The sequence below is a fragment of the Scardinius erythrophthalmus genome (assembly GCF_964197995.2).
Source record: "Scardinius erythrophthalmus genome assembly, chromosome: 17".
In the NCBI taxonomy this organism is placed as follows: Eukaryota; Metazoa; Chordata; class Actinopteri; order Cypriniformes; family Leuciscidae; genus Scardinius; species Scardinius erythrophthalmus.
Window position 1 is genome coordinate 4,823,374 of NC_138237.1, and position 16,710 is coordinate 4,840,083.

At 37.2% G+C, this 16,710-nt stretch overlaps 1 protein-coding gene across 1 annotated transcript; it reads left to right on the top strand.

Annotated features, from left to right (window-relative positions):
- Positions 1–1,740: 1,740 nt before the first annotated feature.
- Positions 1,741–16,490, top strand: wdr91 (WD repeat domain 91). Its single transcript, XM_081390201.1, has 16 exons — positions 1,741–1,803; positions 2,077–2,207; positions 2,390–2,569; positions 3,548–3,754; positions 3,995–4,078; positions 5,664–5,770; positions 6,294–6,462; positions 8,296–8,451; positions 9,258–9,433; positions 10,177–10,327; positions 10,472–10,566; positions 11,824–11,983; positions 12,071–12,179; positions 12,822–12,934; positions 13,618–13,815; positions 15,838–16,490. The coding sequence occupies exons 2-16, from the start codon at positions 2,085–2,087 to the stop codon at positions 16,000–16,002; spliced, it is 2,193 nt and encodes a 730-aa protein (XP_081246327.1). The 5' UTR covers positions 1,741–1,803; positions 2,077–2,084; the 3' UTR covers positions 16,003–16,490.
- Positions 16,491–16,710: the final 220 nt, after the last annotated feature.

Consider the following 16,710-nt stretch of genomic DNA (forward strand, 5'->3'; position numbering starts at 1 on the left):
GCCAACCAATCACAGATCTTGTGGTCCGCGTCGTCGCGGCGTGTAGTTACATTTTTGAGGAGGTGCGCGTCAGGGTACGGCGAAGGGTATGGCGTATGGTACACGCCTGTGCGCATGCTACGCCGTACCTACTGCGCACACCCGACGCAGAAGTATAAATTGGCCTTTACTTGTAACATCAAAAAGTAATCTGATTATGTAATGCATGTTACTTGTAATGCGTTACTTGTAACATCAAAAAGTAATCTGATTATGTAATGCATGTTACTTGTTATGCGTTACTTGTAACATCAAAAAGTAATCTGATTATGTAATGCATGTTACTTGTAATGCATTACTTGTAACATCAAAAAGTAATCTGATTATGTAATGCATGTTACTTGTAATGCGTTACTTGTTACATCGAAAAGTAATCTGATTATGTAATGCATGTTACTTGTAATGCGTTACTTGTTACATCGAAAAGTAATATGATTATGTAATGCTTGTTACTTATAATGTGTTACTTACTCGTTACATCAAAAAGTAATCTGATTACATAATGCACATAACCCCAACACTGCTCATTTCAGATGAGATTGAAAACACCTGATTGCTCGCTTTTCCACAGCCTGAAAACATCAATAGATCATCAATGTAGATTTCAGTAGGAGAGCTACGGAAGAAATTTGTCCATTTTAAACATTCAGAATTATCAGCTAATAAGTGTAAATCGAAAAAGTGTAAATCGTGTAAAGTGTTTTCTACATAGTCTGAGTTGTGTTTCCACAGAGCTGTATCGTCACCAGATCTTTGATGGAATCACGTCCTCATGTTCTGATATCAAAGACATGCAACGTTCAGCTTATATGAAGTTCTTCTCCGTCTGCTGGTTGAAGAGGAACAAACTCAATTGTGTTTGCAATAATTGAAAAATTCTGACTGAGGTTGTCATAATTCATGCATGAAAAGGTTAATAATATAAAGAATCCTTTTCAACAATAAAGAGCCTTTTGTGCAATGGAAAGGTTCAATGGATGTTAAAGGTTTGTCATGGAACCACAGATGCCAATGAAGAACCTTTATTTTGAGGAGTTACTGTTAATGTACTGTAACCTACAGTTAATGTGCAGTGTTTTACCAAAATATGATAAATGTCCATGAGCATTTTCATCAGAATAGTGTCATTGCACAGCCAACAGGAAACCAGATTCTCCTAATTGAATTCAGGACAAGTTAATATATAGTCTGTGTCACCGAACCTCCTCTTCCCATCGCTTAACCTGGTGGTGTTAGATTATTCAACCATGACAGTGTATGAGCGCTATGAAAATCAGTCTCATAAAACTAATATCTGCTGCGCATCTGTATTTGGTTAAACACTTCCAGGAGTGTGAACAGTGGTGAAAAGTGTTGTTGTTGTTGAGTGTGTTGCTCTTTAATAGTTCAGGAGATATAATGGAGCTCATTGCTGTCTATAGGAGAAACAATTAAGGTACTACATTGATATTATAGGCTATATAATTATTTGTCTTGCAGAAAATGACAATGAGAATTACTAACAAAAGGCTTGAGATTCACTTATGAGTTTATTACCTCCATTAAAGCGACTATGGAGGTCTCAAGATACCTTACAATATTGAAAGGTGTTACAACGTTACTTACTGCACGTGATGGCAGTGTGAGCGCGCCCTCTGGCGGTGGGCGTGAACGCGCGGTCAGCTGACGTCATCCAATGACGCTGGAGTCTATCACGTGACACTTACAATCACATGACGAACAGAAGTTGAAAACAGGAAGGCATCGAATTCATATTTTAATCAGGTAAAGCTTTATATGTCTTCATCGCTGTTTTACTCAAAGCATTTTTATTTAATTATTCAGTTATAAATGACAGTGTCATATCAACAGATGAAGTAAACAGATCGTGTCATGCATCAACTCATTGTGCTTCGAGTCAAAATATAACTGTGATATGCACTAGTTTATTATGACTCACCATTATTCGGAAACATTTTGTATGCAAAACAATCGTGCATGTAAAATGTTGTCTTTTATGTATGATGTGCATCCTCCTGTGTTTGTGGATTGGTCCAGTATGTGAAATGGCCGCAGCGGTGGAGAGAACAGATGATCTGGTGCGAGAGTATCTGATCTATCGAGGTTTCAACAGCACACTCAAACATCTGGACTCAGAGATCAAAGCAGACAAGGAGAAAGGCTTCAGAGTGAGTTTATGTGTTTATTCACCTCATCCTGCAAGCCTGGCTTATGCAGAAGTGTAGGACAATATAGCTTTTAATAAACATTACATAAGGTTTATCACATCAAAAATGTCATGTGCATTCAAATATGAGTATGCATGAATCAAATGTACATGTGATAGTGTAAATGTTGATGTGTGTTCCAGGTTGATAAAATCATCGATCAGCTCCAGCATCTGATTCAGAACCATGATCTGGCGGGTCTGAAGGAGTACTGGGCGTATCTGGACCGCAGGCTCTTCTCCAGGCTGGAGGACGTCTACAGACCCACCGTCAGCAAACTGAGGACCAGCCTTTATCGCTTCTACGTCATACACAGCGTTCAGGTGCAGCGCCACACACACCTCAGCACAGAAACTAAACAACTGCATTTGCATGAAAGAAAATAAAGCCTATTTTTGGATTATTGCATTATTATTATTATTTGCATTGTTGTGCCATTTTCATCACAATTCCATACATTTACTACTCTAATTTTGTTACTGCTATGCAAAAATAAGCTTCAAGGTAGTATTAAATTAAATGTATACTGATCAGTAATTAAAATGATCATTATCATTGATATATTAATGAATAAAATATTCATTCATATATACTTAATCTAAATAATATTAAATAATAATAATGTTATGAAATAAATATGTATTTAATACAAATAGTTAATTAAATAATTACATAATAAAATAATCGATATTATTTCAAGGTAGTACTAAATTTAATTTATGCTAATCATTATAAATATCATTAATATATAAATATATACTTCTATAAATGTAAAAAAAGTAACGTTAAATAATTACAATGCTATTATTTAAATAAATAATATAACATTAATAATACAAATCTAAGTAAATATATACTTAATATAAATAATAATAAAAATAAAATAACAATAAAATGCTATTAATTAAATATACTTAATATAATAGTAAATTAAATAATAATATTAATTCTAAAAAATAATGAAATAATAAAAAGCTATATTATTTCAAGTTAGTAAAAATGTAATTTATGCTGATGATGAATTTGTACGGATCAATACTTAATTTTAATAAATATAGTATTTATTAATATATATTTATATACTTAATATTGTATAAATAATAATCATATTTTTTATAATAAATAATTTATTTAAAAAAAAATTACTTAATATAATGAATCATACAAATAAATATATAATAATAATAATAATGTTAAACAATAATTAATGAAAAATTATGATTAATAAATAAAAAAGGTTTGTTTTGGTGTCTGTCTGTAGTTTATGTTGTGAGACTCATCTTGTATCTCCTGTGTCTCAGTCGAGGAATCCAGAGAAGACGCAGGAGTTTTTCCAGAGGCAGGCGCTGGAGCTTCAGTCTCAGCCGGAGTGGCGGGAATGGTTCGCTCTGCCGTTCATTTCCACACCGGAACAGAATCCCGTCTTCTCTCCGTACTTCTCCCGCCAGTGGGCCGACACTTTCCTGGTGTCTCTGCACAACTTCCTCAGCGTTCTCTTCCAGTGCATGCATATCCAAACACTGCTGTTGCCTGGCAACCCATGCGCTCACTGTAACATCTGTCTATTATGGGATGGGGGGAAACATGATCGTCCTTCAGCTGTTTAAATAGCCTAAATGTGACTTTGATGCTTACAAATGACATTTATTGTGTACAAATTTTTTATATGCATTAATCCCGGATATTTTGCAGATCATATGTAATCATATATAATGTGATGAAATTGATAGTGCTCCTTAACAGCTTCACCTCTGCCTGCGCTCTTGAGCTTTGACAGTGAAGTACAGAAAATCACGGGTCTTCAGGAGGAGAACGAGCAGTTCAGACAGATGGTGAGATCTTCACTGTTTACTAGTTGAGCTAGTCAGTAACTTGCACTAAAATATACATTGTTCAGCTTGAACATGTTCAGTGATGCACTTACAATGGAAGAAGGCTATGGGATTAGTTTTACGCCAAAAGTATCACAGCATGCGACACTGTTTTGAAAAAAATTAAAAATTTGTATAAAAAAATAAGCATTAATCAAACCTTATTTAAAATTACACTGCACAAAACTGAAACATGAATTCAAAATAATGTTTTCCTTTATTTTATTGTTGGTTTGTGCTCTCTCTCTCTCTCTCATTTTGTGTACACTTATGCTGTTTTATCACTTGCTTTTCTAAATGTTATATGTATTCGAATTTTATGTAAATGAGGAGGGTATTTAGAGTCACCATTGGTCCACTAGTTCTAGATTGACGGCTCCTCTAGCCAATCAATTGAAAAGGAGAGTTTAAAGGGACAGTTCACCTTAAAAATGAAAGTAAAGTCCTCATTAATTCACCCTGGTGTTGTTCTAATGCCGTACGCCCTTTTTGGACCAATTTTGTCACGTCCGCGCTCCTCCGTAAAAAAAAAACACACACGTTGTGATAAATCAACACGCAATATGAAATACAATACCTAGAAATCCCAAAAAAGTAGAGTTAAATATCTCTCTGGTTGTCAGATGACAGATGTGAACGCGATAACTTCTTGTTACAACGGATAGATAGAAAGTACATGGATTGTATTTCATGATGTGTTTTTATTTTTTTTATCAATCTTGATTTCTCACAACTTGTGTGTTTTTCTGGGCGAGTCGGAGTGAACTGCGGCACTAATAGAGTCTCATGAACGTGCAGTCGAGCACAGACCAACGGCCAAGATCAGGATCTTCCTTAAAGTCCCCCTGTAGTCAATAATTGTATCCCTTAAAACTCATCTTAGATCACCAAAAGTACATATTTAAACATTTTTTCCTTGAAAAAACAAAAACAAAATTCTTCCTGCCTTAAAATATCTTGAATGTAACTCGACACCCTTGCCTCATTTAGTATACACGGTTCTATGAATATGCAAATGAGCCCCGTCTCTACTCACTCACTCAGCTCAGAGATCCACTGGTTGACGATCACACGTTGATCTGATTGGTTACAAGGTAGTTTGTGACGTTAGAAACACCAGTGATTTCAAAGCGTGTTTTTGAGACTGTCTTTGGTTCACTGCAGTTTTAAGGAGGAAATACTCAGCAATGGTGTCGACTTATGAATTTACACATGCTTTGTCTTAAAGCATATTAAAAACACCACATAGACACATAAACAACATTAAAAGCTTGTTTTTCACCAAACTAATTTTTTCAAGAACATTTTATAAAAATTCTCCTTTTGAGGTCCAAAAAATAATGAAGGGCTTACGGCATTAAAACAACACCAGGGTGGGTAAATGAGGACTTTACTTTGATTTTAAGGTGAACTGTCCCTTTAAAGTTTTGATTCATGCCTATTATTTTTCGATCTGTGACTTTTAGTGGCCTATTAACTCCCTTAGAAGAGCAGTAATTTTGTTGAGATGCATCTGTCTGTAATCAAACATCTCCCTTCCTTCCAGTTATTTGCTCTTCAAGGAGAACCACGGCCAAAGAAAGACGAGGTGATGGTGCATCACAAACTCCCGCCATACGTCCAGCACATGGACCGACTCGGCGACACTGAGCTGTGAGGAGACTCTAGGACTGAAATCATCCATTTGTTCACGCTGGGTGTTTTTAATCCAACCATTTCACATTATGTCGATGTTTACAATTATGAACTGAAAATAATGAGACTGACGAGCATTTGATCAGTGAATAAACATTCACTTGAAACGTAACTTCCTCACAATAGTCTTGATTGTGTCTGTGATCATTTCTGTACATCACTGTGATAATACGGGGTTCATTACGTTTGATTTTGGGAAAAATCATGGAAAAATATTAAATCAAAACTATTTTTGATACATGTGAAGCACACAGAACGGATCTGCACAAATATCAATGAGGTGTAAAGGTTCCTGTTCCTGTTTCTGCAAGCTCTTCATGAATATTAAATCATTTTAAACTACGATTCTTGATAAAAAGCCTCTTTGGCATTCAAACTGGAAAAGGGGAAACAGAGGAAGGGAAGTGAGCGGGAAAATCAGGTAGTGTGCAGTGTGTGTGTTTTTTCAGAAACGTGAGCGATGTTTCATCTGTTTTCTCAGTGAGCTCGTGTACAGTCAAAGGAACGTGAACATGACCACACCGACCAGAAACTTCTTCTCCACGTTCCTCCCTCAGGCCAGACGGGCTCCTGGGAAAACGGCCCCGGGGCCACAATCCTCGCCCACACAGGCCTCGCTAGGCCGGAAGGACTCTCCCGCCGGAGCACAGGTACATCCAGCGTTATTTCAACATCGTTAAGATACTATTAAAGGGATAGTTCACCCAAAAATGAAAATTAGCCCATGATTTACTCACCCTTAAATCCTAGGTGTATATGACATTATTCTTTCAGACGCATACAATCAGTTATATTAAAAAATGTCCTGGCTCTTCCATGCTTTATAATGTGAGTGAATGGTTGTTTCTGTTTTGAAGTCCATCAAAGCGCATTCATCCATCATAAAAGTGCATCCATCCATCATAAAAGTGCATCCATCCATCATAAAAGTGCATCTATCCATCATAATTGTGCATCTATCCATCATAATTGTGCATCTATCCATCATAAAAGTGCATCTATCCATCATAATTGTGCATCTATCCATCATAAAAGTGCATCTATCCATCATAAAAGTGCATCTATCCATCATAATTGTGCATCTATCCATCATAATTGTGCATCTATCCATCATAAAAGTGCATCTATCCATCATAATTGTGCATCTATCCATCATAAAAGTGCATCTATCCATGATAAAAGTGCATCTATCCATCATAAGTGCATCTATCCATCATAAGTGCATCTATCCATCATAAGTGCATCCATCCATCATAAAAGTGCATTTATCCATCATAAAAGTGCATTTATCCATCATAAAAGTGCATCCATCCATCATAAAAGTGCATCTATCCATCATAAAAGATGCGTTTGTGTTAGATAAATATTCATATTTAAAACTTTATAAAGTAAAATAACTAGCTTCTGGACAAATGAACATATGGATTTCACAACTCTAAAACGCAACTAATGCGAGTAATGCGACGTACTGTTGATATTTACGCTACTTCTGACATCATGAGTTGCGGACGTTGTAGACTACGTTTGGCCAGAAGCTAGAATTTTACTTTGTAACGTGTTAAATATGGATATTTTTCTTCAACGCATGTCTTCGCTTCAGAAGGCCTTCATTAACCCCCCTCATGACTTGAGGGTGAGTAAATCATGGGCTAATTTTTATTTTTGGGTGAACTATCCCTTTAAGCTCTTTCCATGTTCATCTTTCTTTAGTGTGTTTAAGTTTCTGTTTAAGCATGAAAAAGTTCTTCTGTATATCAGTGTCAGTGTTTCTGAACTCCTGAAATGCCTCCATTGTAGACTTGAGTTTCTTTTCCGGGAACGAACACGTCACAATATTCCTCATTATAATAATTAATACGCAGAATAAAGGGGCGGGGCCTGGTTGAGTTAGTTAGTAGTGTGTTAAACTGGTGGTTATGTTAAGGGGCGGGGCATTCAAACACACTTGAAGCGCTCGACCAATCACAACACACTGCTCCAGCCGACCAATCAGAGCACAGTGTGCTTTTCAGAAGGAGGGGCTTCATAGAGACAGGAAGTGAACAGAGCGTTACTGACAGACTGGGAAGAGAGGAGCCGCAACAATGGAGAATATGAGGAAAATAATCAACATTCAAGCTGGAAAACCTGCTCTAGTAACAAAAAGGGCATAACCTTTGAGGTGTTTGTAAATATTTTGAATTAGTTCTTATTTTGTATTTTTCATGTCAATTAAAGTTTTAGTGATTTTTGTTGCATTTTTATTGCATTGATTAGTCTATCTTTTTATAATTATTGGATGGAGCTGAACTAACAAAGAACAGTTATATTTTAATGTTTTATTAATGTTAACAAATATTAATAAATACTGTAACAAATGTATTGCTCATTGTTAGTTTATGTTAGTTAATGCAATAACTTATAAGTGTTGCAAATGTTGCTTTGACAACTAGATGTCTCTGTCCTTCTGCTAATCTGAAGGTTTTTCTCTCTGTGATTTTCAGTCCGCGAAAGCAAAAGATCCGGCCGCCGCGAAAGACTTGAAGATGCCCGCTGTTTCCGCGGTGACGGTGGATCCGGCCACGGGTCATCCCCGAACGAGAAGAGTGCATGACCACGAGAAAGAGAGAAAAGAGCTGCTCTCCAAACCCTCAGTGCAGGTCCGAGAAACAAAGACCTCTCGGTCTCGCTCTCTGCTCATGTTCAGTGTTTCCTGTGGTTTGCTCCTCGCGTGACACTGGCACTACCGTAGCCAAACACTCATTCAAGGGATTCGGTTCGGGACTTTTTTTTCCCATTAATTTCCTCCATGGGGATTTTAAAAGTTCCATGAACCAAAGCAACCAGAAGAATCACTACATTAACTTTATAAATGTTCAGATTTCTGGGAACACTTTACAATAAGGCTCCATTTGTTAACATTAGTTTAACATTAGCTAAGATTAGTTAATACTATTTTTCGTTCTTAGTTCATGTTAACTAATGCTAAACCCATCCTGGGTTTACTATTATTAAAATGTTTATATACAGTATATGTGACCCTGGACCACAAAACCAGTCATAAGTAGTACGGGTATATATGTGGCAATAGCCAACAATACATTGTACGGGTCAAAATTATCAATTTTTATTTTATGCCAAAAATCTTTAGGATATTAAGTAAAGATCATGTTCCATCATTTCCTACTGTAAATATATAAAATTTATTTTTGTGAGTGGATGCAACAACATCTAGGACTTTAAAGGCGATTTTCTGATTATTTAGATTTTTTTGCACCCTCAGATTCCAGATCCCAACGCTTATTTATTCAGCTTTCCAATTATATATAAATCTCAATTTCAAAAATGTGACCCTTATGGCTGGTTTTGTGGTCCAGGGTCACATATAATGAAGTTGAAATCACACTGACATCATCATCATGCATTATCTATCGTGTTTCTCTGTGTGTATTTTTGATTTCCACAGAGTTCGGAGAAGAAAAACGATTTGGATCCAGATACTCAAACCGAAGCTCCTGATCAAATGGACTCCACCAATCAGACGCGAGTCTGTGAAGTGGGCGGAGCTGGAGTGGAGCAGCCCTTTATTAAGCTGAGTCAGGAAGAGTATGGAGAACATCACTCATCCATCATGCACTGCAGGTGCGTGCGGCCAGGGGTCGTATTATGGGTTACTCCATGTTCATGTTTCTTCAGTGTGTGTAATGTCGCTGTTTGAGCTCAGAGTTCTTCTGTATATCAGAGTCAGTGTTTCTGAACTCCTGAAACGCCTCCATTGTAGTCTTGAGTTTCTCCCGGGAACAAACACGTCACAATATTCCTCAATATAATAATTCATACGCAGAATAAAGGGGCGGGGCCTGGTTGAGTTAGTTAGTAGTGTGTTAAACTGGTGGTTATGGTAAGAGCGGGACATTTCCCAAACGCACTCGAAGCGCTCGACCAATCACAACACACTGCTCCAGCCGACCAATCAGAGCACAGTGTGCTTTTCAGAAGGAGGGGCTTCATAGAGACAGGAAGTGAACAGAGCGTTACTGACAGACTGGGAAGAGAGGAGCCGCAACAATGGAGAATATGAGGAGAATAATCAACATTCAAGCAGGAAAACCTGATCTATTAGAGACCAAAAACAGCAAGACCTTGGAAACGGTCTCCTTTTAAAAACAGTCATAATTTACTGTCTAATAATCATCATCCTCCTCTGAATCTATTACACTGGCTGTAGGATTGCTGTATGTAAATGAGCTCTGTTGTCATTGGCTAATCTCTGCATACGGTTTCGGATGCTTAACACTGAATTGGTGTTGATATGTTAATGAGCGTATGGGTGTTTCACTATATGAGCTTTTATTGGCGTCATCAGTTGTGTGTTTGTGTTTTAGGGTGGACTGCTCTGGCAGAAAAGTGGCCAGTCTGGATGTGGACGGGGTGGTGAAGGTTTGGGCCTTCAATCCCATCATGCAAACCAAAGCCACCATCATGTCCAAGTCTCCGCTTCTCTCTCTGGAGTGGGCGGCCAAACCTGACAGACTGGTAAATCACAACACTTGTTCATGAATATACCCAGAGAAATAGATTCAGATGGCATTTACATTGTTTGCATTTTTAAGCTGTAAATCTTGCTAAAAACAGTATTTGGTTGGTTTTACTGGTTTATGTGGCGTTTTCCTCCTGCAGCTGTTGCTCGGCAGTGGCGTCGGCACGGTGAGGCTTTACGACACGGACGCCAAGAAGAGTTTGTACGAGATGTCAATAGACACCGTCCACCCGCGGTGAGTCCCCGCAGATCACTAGTGTTAGGCACTGACACACATTTCACGATTTGATTTCAAAGTAAATCAGTCTTTCTCAACTAATGTGGTGAACTGTTTAGGGAAGCCTGTCAGTACATTACTAAAGGTTGAAATTAACAGCTGATTTGTGTACAAACATTTAAATTGCACATAGGGCTGTTTATAAAAAAAAAACTTTTTAATAATAAATTCTTATGTTTCTACTCCAGTTTGTTTATTTAAACATTTTAAATTATATCTGATGGATTTATTTAAACATACATTAAATATTGAATAGGGATGCCACCATATTGGTATCGGCCGATATATGCTCATTTTTAATATCATCGGGCCGATAAGAAAATTTGGCCGATTTATTAAAGCTGATACATAATGGATTATTTCCTTTAGCTGAGACACTTCAGATGTTCACTGTTTACCATGATGGTATTAAATTGCTTGAAATATGATTGGAATCACTTCAAAAAAGGAAAATACAATTAAGTGCAACATGTTCAGCTCAAGTCTGTCAAATTGGCTACATAAAATTATAATGAGAACATCTTTATAATTGTGTGCTTGGGACATGGATTTTAATGGTGAGACTTTTGTTTTTGTAATCAGACTCACAAAAATTATAAACATTTTTGATTTATCGGCCAATATGTCGGTTATCGGCTTTATAAATATAAAGAATTATCAGTTATCGTATCAGGCAAAATTTTAATATCGGTGCATTGCTAATATTGAAGAACAGGTTAAGTAAAAATATAATAAATATGCAATAAAGTGCATATATTGATCAAAATGCTCTGCTCTCTAGAGTTATTTTTCGAGCTAACTTGATAGATTACATGAGACATGATTCAGTTCAATCAGTTTCTTTCAATATTCCCTCTGATGTTCATTCATGTTTATTTGGTGCTACAACTAGTAGTAAAGCGGACAAGATGATCGGTTCACGTGCCGTTTGAACTGAGACATTCAAGAGAGGGGCAACAACCAATGTTTAGTGTAGTTTTCTTCACGCATCAACTTAAAAAACAGCTTAGACTAAAAGATCGAATTCTGAGATTTAAGAATCGATATCAGTTTATCAAGAATCATTTTATATTTTCAACCCAGCCCTACAGATTACCCATAATGCACCAGGATTTAAATCTCAATTTCTACATGCATCTTATTGATTAGCTATAGTTGCATACTCACATACCATTTTTTTAAAGTAGTCCACTCAATACGTATTCATGTGTTCAGGATCCTGTCGCTGGCCTGCAGTCCCAGCGGGACGTCGTTCGTTTGCTCCGCGGCGGCTCAAGCTGCTAATTTTGCTGTCGCGACGGAGAGCGACGCGCGAGGATCCGGTCCCGTATCCGGACATCTGCTGCTGTGGGACACCAAAACGGTCAAGCAGCAGGTACTGAAGCCAAACGTCACCAACACACACATGTCACGTCTGCACACTGGTTTTTACTGACGTTTATCTTGTTGTTATTGCGTTCAGCTGCAGTTTTCGCTGGAGCCGGGACCGGTCGCCATAAACTGCACGGCGTTTAACCACAACGGAAACCTGCTGGTGACCGGAGCGGCGGACGGGATGATACGGCTGTTCGGTAGTTGTTTATTTCTACAGTACTTTATACAATCCAGACCGTTTCGAATCAGCTTCAGGAAAATAACAGTGTCAATGTTGCAAAATTCATCAATTATGAAACAAATTCAATCTCAGCTATAAAGCTGCTCTACAGAAGACAATAGTGTCATTATTTAGTTCAGTTCAGTGTTGATTCAGTTCAGTTCAATAACTTTATCGATGTTGCAAAGTTAGTGACATTAGCTCAATTCAGTTTTAATTTTGTTCGTATCCAATAGTGTCAGTCCTGGTGCCATTAAATCGATAATATTTAAATCGATATACTAAACCCCAAGTGTCAGGTTTATGTTATGTTTGTATTTGATTGTGTTTTGTTCCTGCTTTTTGTTCCCTATTTTTTTCTGTTTTCTAGGTTTATGCACTAGTTTGCTGTCTTGGTTCTGATTGTTTTGCGCACCTGTTTCTTGTTCAGTTGGTTATCTCCAGTGTATTTAAGACCACTGTTCTCTGTCCAGTATAGTCTTTGTCTTTTTGTGCGAAGCTGTTGTGTTTTTACCCTTTGTCTGCATTGGATCTGCCTCTTCTACTCATTATCCTTCCTCGCCTGCTTCTTGACACTAAGTGGCTCATTTAACTTGCATGTTGAAATGTTTCTCTGTAGACATGCAGCGCTATGAGAGCGCGTTGAGCTGGAAGGCTCATGATGGTGAAGTGTACAGCGTGGAGTTCAGCTACGACGAGAACACGGTCTTTAGCATCGGAGAGGACGGGAAGGTGATGGGAATCTCTTTCTGTGTTTATACTTATCTGTTCTGTAATCGCTGATCATTAACACTAATTATGTCTTTGAGCCACACACACTGATGCAAAGTTCAAAAAAGCATGCATTAAGGTATACTGGCTAGTTTATGGCTGCATCATCTAATCATTTTCATTGAACATGGATTGGATTAATTTAACATTCAGAGGTTATTTATGCTATTAAATATTTCTTAATAACGTTACCTCATATTTGACTTCTTATTATAGAACTTTTAATATTTTCTAAATAAATAGAAAGGCATAATACAACACACAAAGTTAATTAATAAACTATTGGTTTGCTATACCGCCCTTTTTCATGCTATATCCGATGGTTTTAAACTGATGAAAAATCAGCGATAAATATCGGTGACCAATACATCAGTGAATCTCTACTTAAAATCTCAGGGGAACTTAAAATAAATACTTTCATTGAACCCCTGTTGTGAAATCTACAAAATGTTTAGCCTTCACATGAAATTCGCATGGATTTCTTGATTTTGTCCACACACAAAAAAAAAAGACAAATGTGATTCATTTCAGTGAATCAGTTTAAAGCTCTGATTCAACAATTCATTAATTTCAGTTTAGACACCAACAATTAAATGTTCATCTGAGATTGCTGTATGTAAACATCATGTTGTGTTTGTTGTCAGTTTGTTCAGTGGAATATCCACCGCTGTGGCGTGAAACAGTCGGAGTACTCGCTATCCCAGGATGCCGTGGGGCCGTTTGTGCTGTCGGGTTACAGTGGATATAAACAGGTTCAGGTTCCACACGGTCGTCTCTTCGCTTTCGACTCTGAGGGGCAACATGTTCTCACCTGCGCCGGTAATGGAGGAAACATCTACCGGGTAAACACACATTTACCAACCGCTCTTACAGATGAGCTCAGATCATTGAGGAATTGGTTCAGTTTTTTATTTGGTTCTCTGTTTTGTTACCAGTATCTTTTTAGCCGTTTCTGTCATTATCAATTAAGGCTGGTAGTTTTTTCAATTACGTTTTTTATTTATTTTTTTTATCTTGTCGATTCTCAAAAGCCATGATTTATTATTTTTTTTTTTTTTTCGCAAAGATTGAACTTAATCATGCGTTCAAGTTTGTATACAAGTTTATAAGTCACTTTCGTTTGAGCACGATGTACCTTCTCTTAATTAACTACACAAATACAGCAACCGCCTCCAACTCGGAGCTCAAAGAAAATTCCAAGTTTCCCACTTGTTTGTGCTTTCAACTCAGATAAACACGATCTTTCCGACATGACTTGGACGCATCAACTTGAATCTCATTACTTTTCCACTAGATGTCACCCTCTTATTTACCTTTTTCCAGTTCTTAAACGGTTAGTTCACCCAAAAATGAATTACTCACCCTAATGTCGTTTCAAACCCGTAAGACGTTCTTTCATGTTCGGAACACAAAATGAGAATTTAATGAAATCTGAGAGCTTTCATTATTAGCACAACAGCTAATGTTGTAAGATTTAATTATATTTTATCCTAAAAGTAAAATTACCTGATCCTTTTTGAACAAGGCATGTGACTGCTTAGGCTATCATTTTCCATCAAAATTCAGTTGAAATAGTTGTTTTAATGTATGTGTACCTGAAATAAAAAGTTTAATATAAAGTTCTATGGCTCTTAATTTCTTTGGATTAATTCACCATTTGTAAACTGATAAATAAAAACTGATTTTTTTTTTATTAGCATTTGTATTGAATCTAGGGTGACCACCTGCTAATAAGCCCAAGGGGGGACAAGGGGTATGTTTCTGAGGGACAATGTGGGACACTGCTGGCGCGGCGGTGCCCCACTGGCAGACTCACTGATAGTGGTTAACAAATTTCAAGCACATACCACCTTGCATAGTATTAATAATGCCCTATTCTCCTAAACGTGTAATTTTTATGTATGCTCATGAATAAGCCAACCAATGTGTATTTTTTTTCTAAATAAAGACTCATAATATTTTGAACATTCAATGAATTGACAGATGTACTTCCACTTAAGATTTACTATTTAATTTTATTTATTTTTCATTACAATTTATTTACTTTAAATAAATTAATAAATTATAATATAAATTTATAGGATTAACAGGAATTGTAGTTGCTCAACACCACAGGAACAGTTAAAAAAAAGTATTTAAAAAAAATTTAACGATTGACCTCGTATTCCCCTCCCTCCATGTCCGATTGAGAAGGACGTTTTGCAAAGGTCACAAAAAGCCCTCTCGGTATCCCCCTCAACACCTTTCAGCCACAAATATTAATTTCCCCATTCTTGTTTCTTGTACTCACACCTTCTCTTTTTAATTGATGATGCCGTTGCCTCTCAGACTCAGTCTCTTTCTCGAATTTTTCGAATTGGAAAGCGCGCATCTAAAAGTTCCTTCCTTCCAAGTGTGTCTGGTATGCGCGTGCGTGCGCTGTCATGACAACAACGAAAAAGTTGACAACAACCTAGTCAGCAGTTCAACTGAGGGGTTTGTGTGACAACAATAGCGTGCTGAAATGCCAAGTAATGTTCGTTTGTCTGCTTGGGCTCGAGTATATAGAGCGACCAACTTTTTTTTTGAGCAAGCATAGATTATGCGTGACACGGTCTCAATTTGCGTGACGCGTGAATTGGGCTTCAAACGCTGTGCGCGCACGCGCTACGCGGGACGGGTGGTCACCCTAATTGAATCTATAACCATTGAATCTGATCGAATCGACACATCTGTACCGAATCAGTGTAATTTCAGTAGCATTGATATAGTATGATAGTTTTTATTCATATTTTGAATTTTTGTTTAATTAGTTTTCATCTCAATTTGAAAGTTTTAGTAATTAAATCTAAGCTAATAGGCCTATCTTCTCTCCTCTCGTCTAGTTAAGCAAGGCAGACGTGGGTCTCGAGAGCGTCTTGTCTCTCGGTGGTCATAAAGCGCCTGTCGTGACGGTGGATTGGTGCTCAGCGATGGACTGTGGCACGTGCCTCACCGCGTCTATGGATGGCAAGATCAAACTCAGCACGCTGCTCGCTCAGAAACCCTGAACAACGGATCAGAAATGCCAGTGAGGAAGATGATGACGAAGCAGAATCTCTGCTAAAGTTAAACTCACATGATGTCTTATGTACCAGTCATCTCTGACATGTGACCAGTAGAACATATCAACAATGTTACGGATTCAAAGACGATGAATTTACACTTGCACAGAATGAACGCAAAACAAACCCTATAGATCCAGAGATTGATGATAAGCATTTATGTTTCTGTGTGAGTTAGTGATGTCTTTTGAGCATATGCGGAGAAATGTTACGTTAGAAAGAACAAACATATAATGAACAAATATGATTGAGTCAGGTCAGTGAGAAAGGGCATTAGCTTCACATTAATGTTTCTGTTCCTCTAAAAGATGCTGTTTATTTCTTACTGTTGGAACCTTAAAATGCAACTTTACCAAGTAATAAAATATTTGAATGAGGTTCATATACAATTGTTTTTTTGCATCTGTTGTACATTCAAATAAATATCATCAATTAACAAAGTGTGTTTGTGGAGCTCGGTTGAATTACAAATACATGGAAAAACAAAGTATATTTGTATAAATGAGTCTGAAATATTTTTACAGGTCAATGGATATCCCATGTGTCAAAATGCATGCGACACACCTTAAAATATGCTTAAAAGTTAAACTGGCAAAGAGTGTACATTTTTCACTGGCGCTTCTTAAAATTAAAGTTCACAATGTCACACTGAGT

What these genes read in the sequence shown, in the direction of transcription:
- wdr91 (XM_081390201.1), top strand. Translation starts at nt 2,085, where the DNA reads ATGGCCGCAGCGGTGGAGAGAACAGATGATCTGGTGCGAGAGTATCTG. An exon ending in CGGCCAAACCTGACAGACTG is followed by an intron (nt 10,328 to 10,471) that starts GTAAATCACAAC and finishes TTCCTCCTGCAG; the next exon opens with CTGTTGCTCGGCAGTGGCGT. An exon ending in CCAAAACGGTCAAGCAGCAG is followed by an intron (nt 11,984 to 12,070) that starts GTACTGAAGCCA and finishes TATTGCGTTCAG; the next exon opens with CTGCAGTTTTCGCTGGAGCC.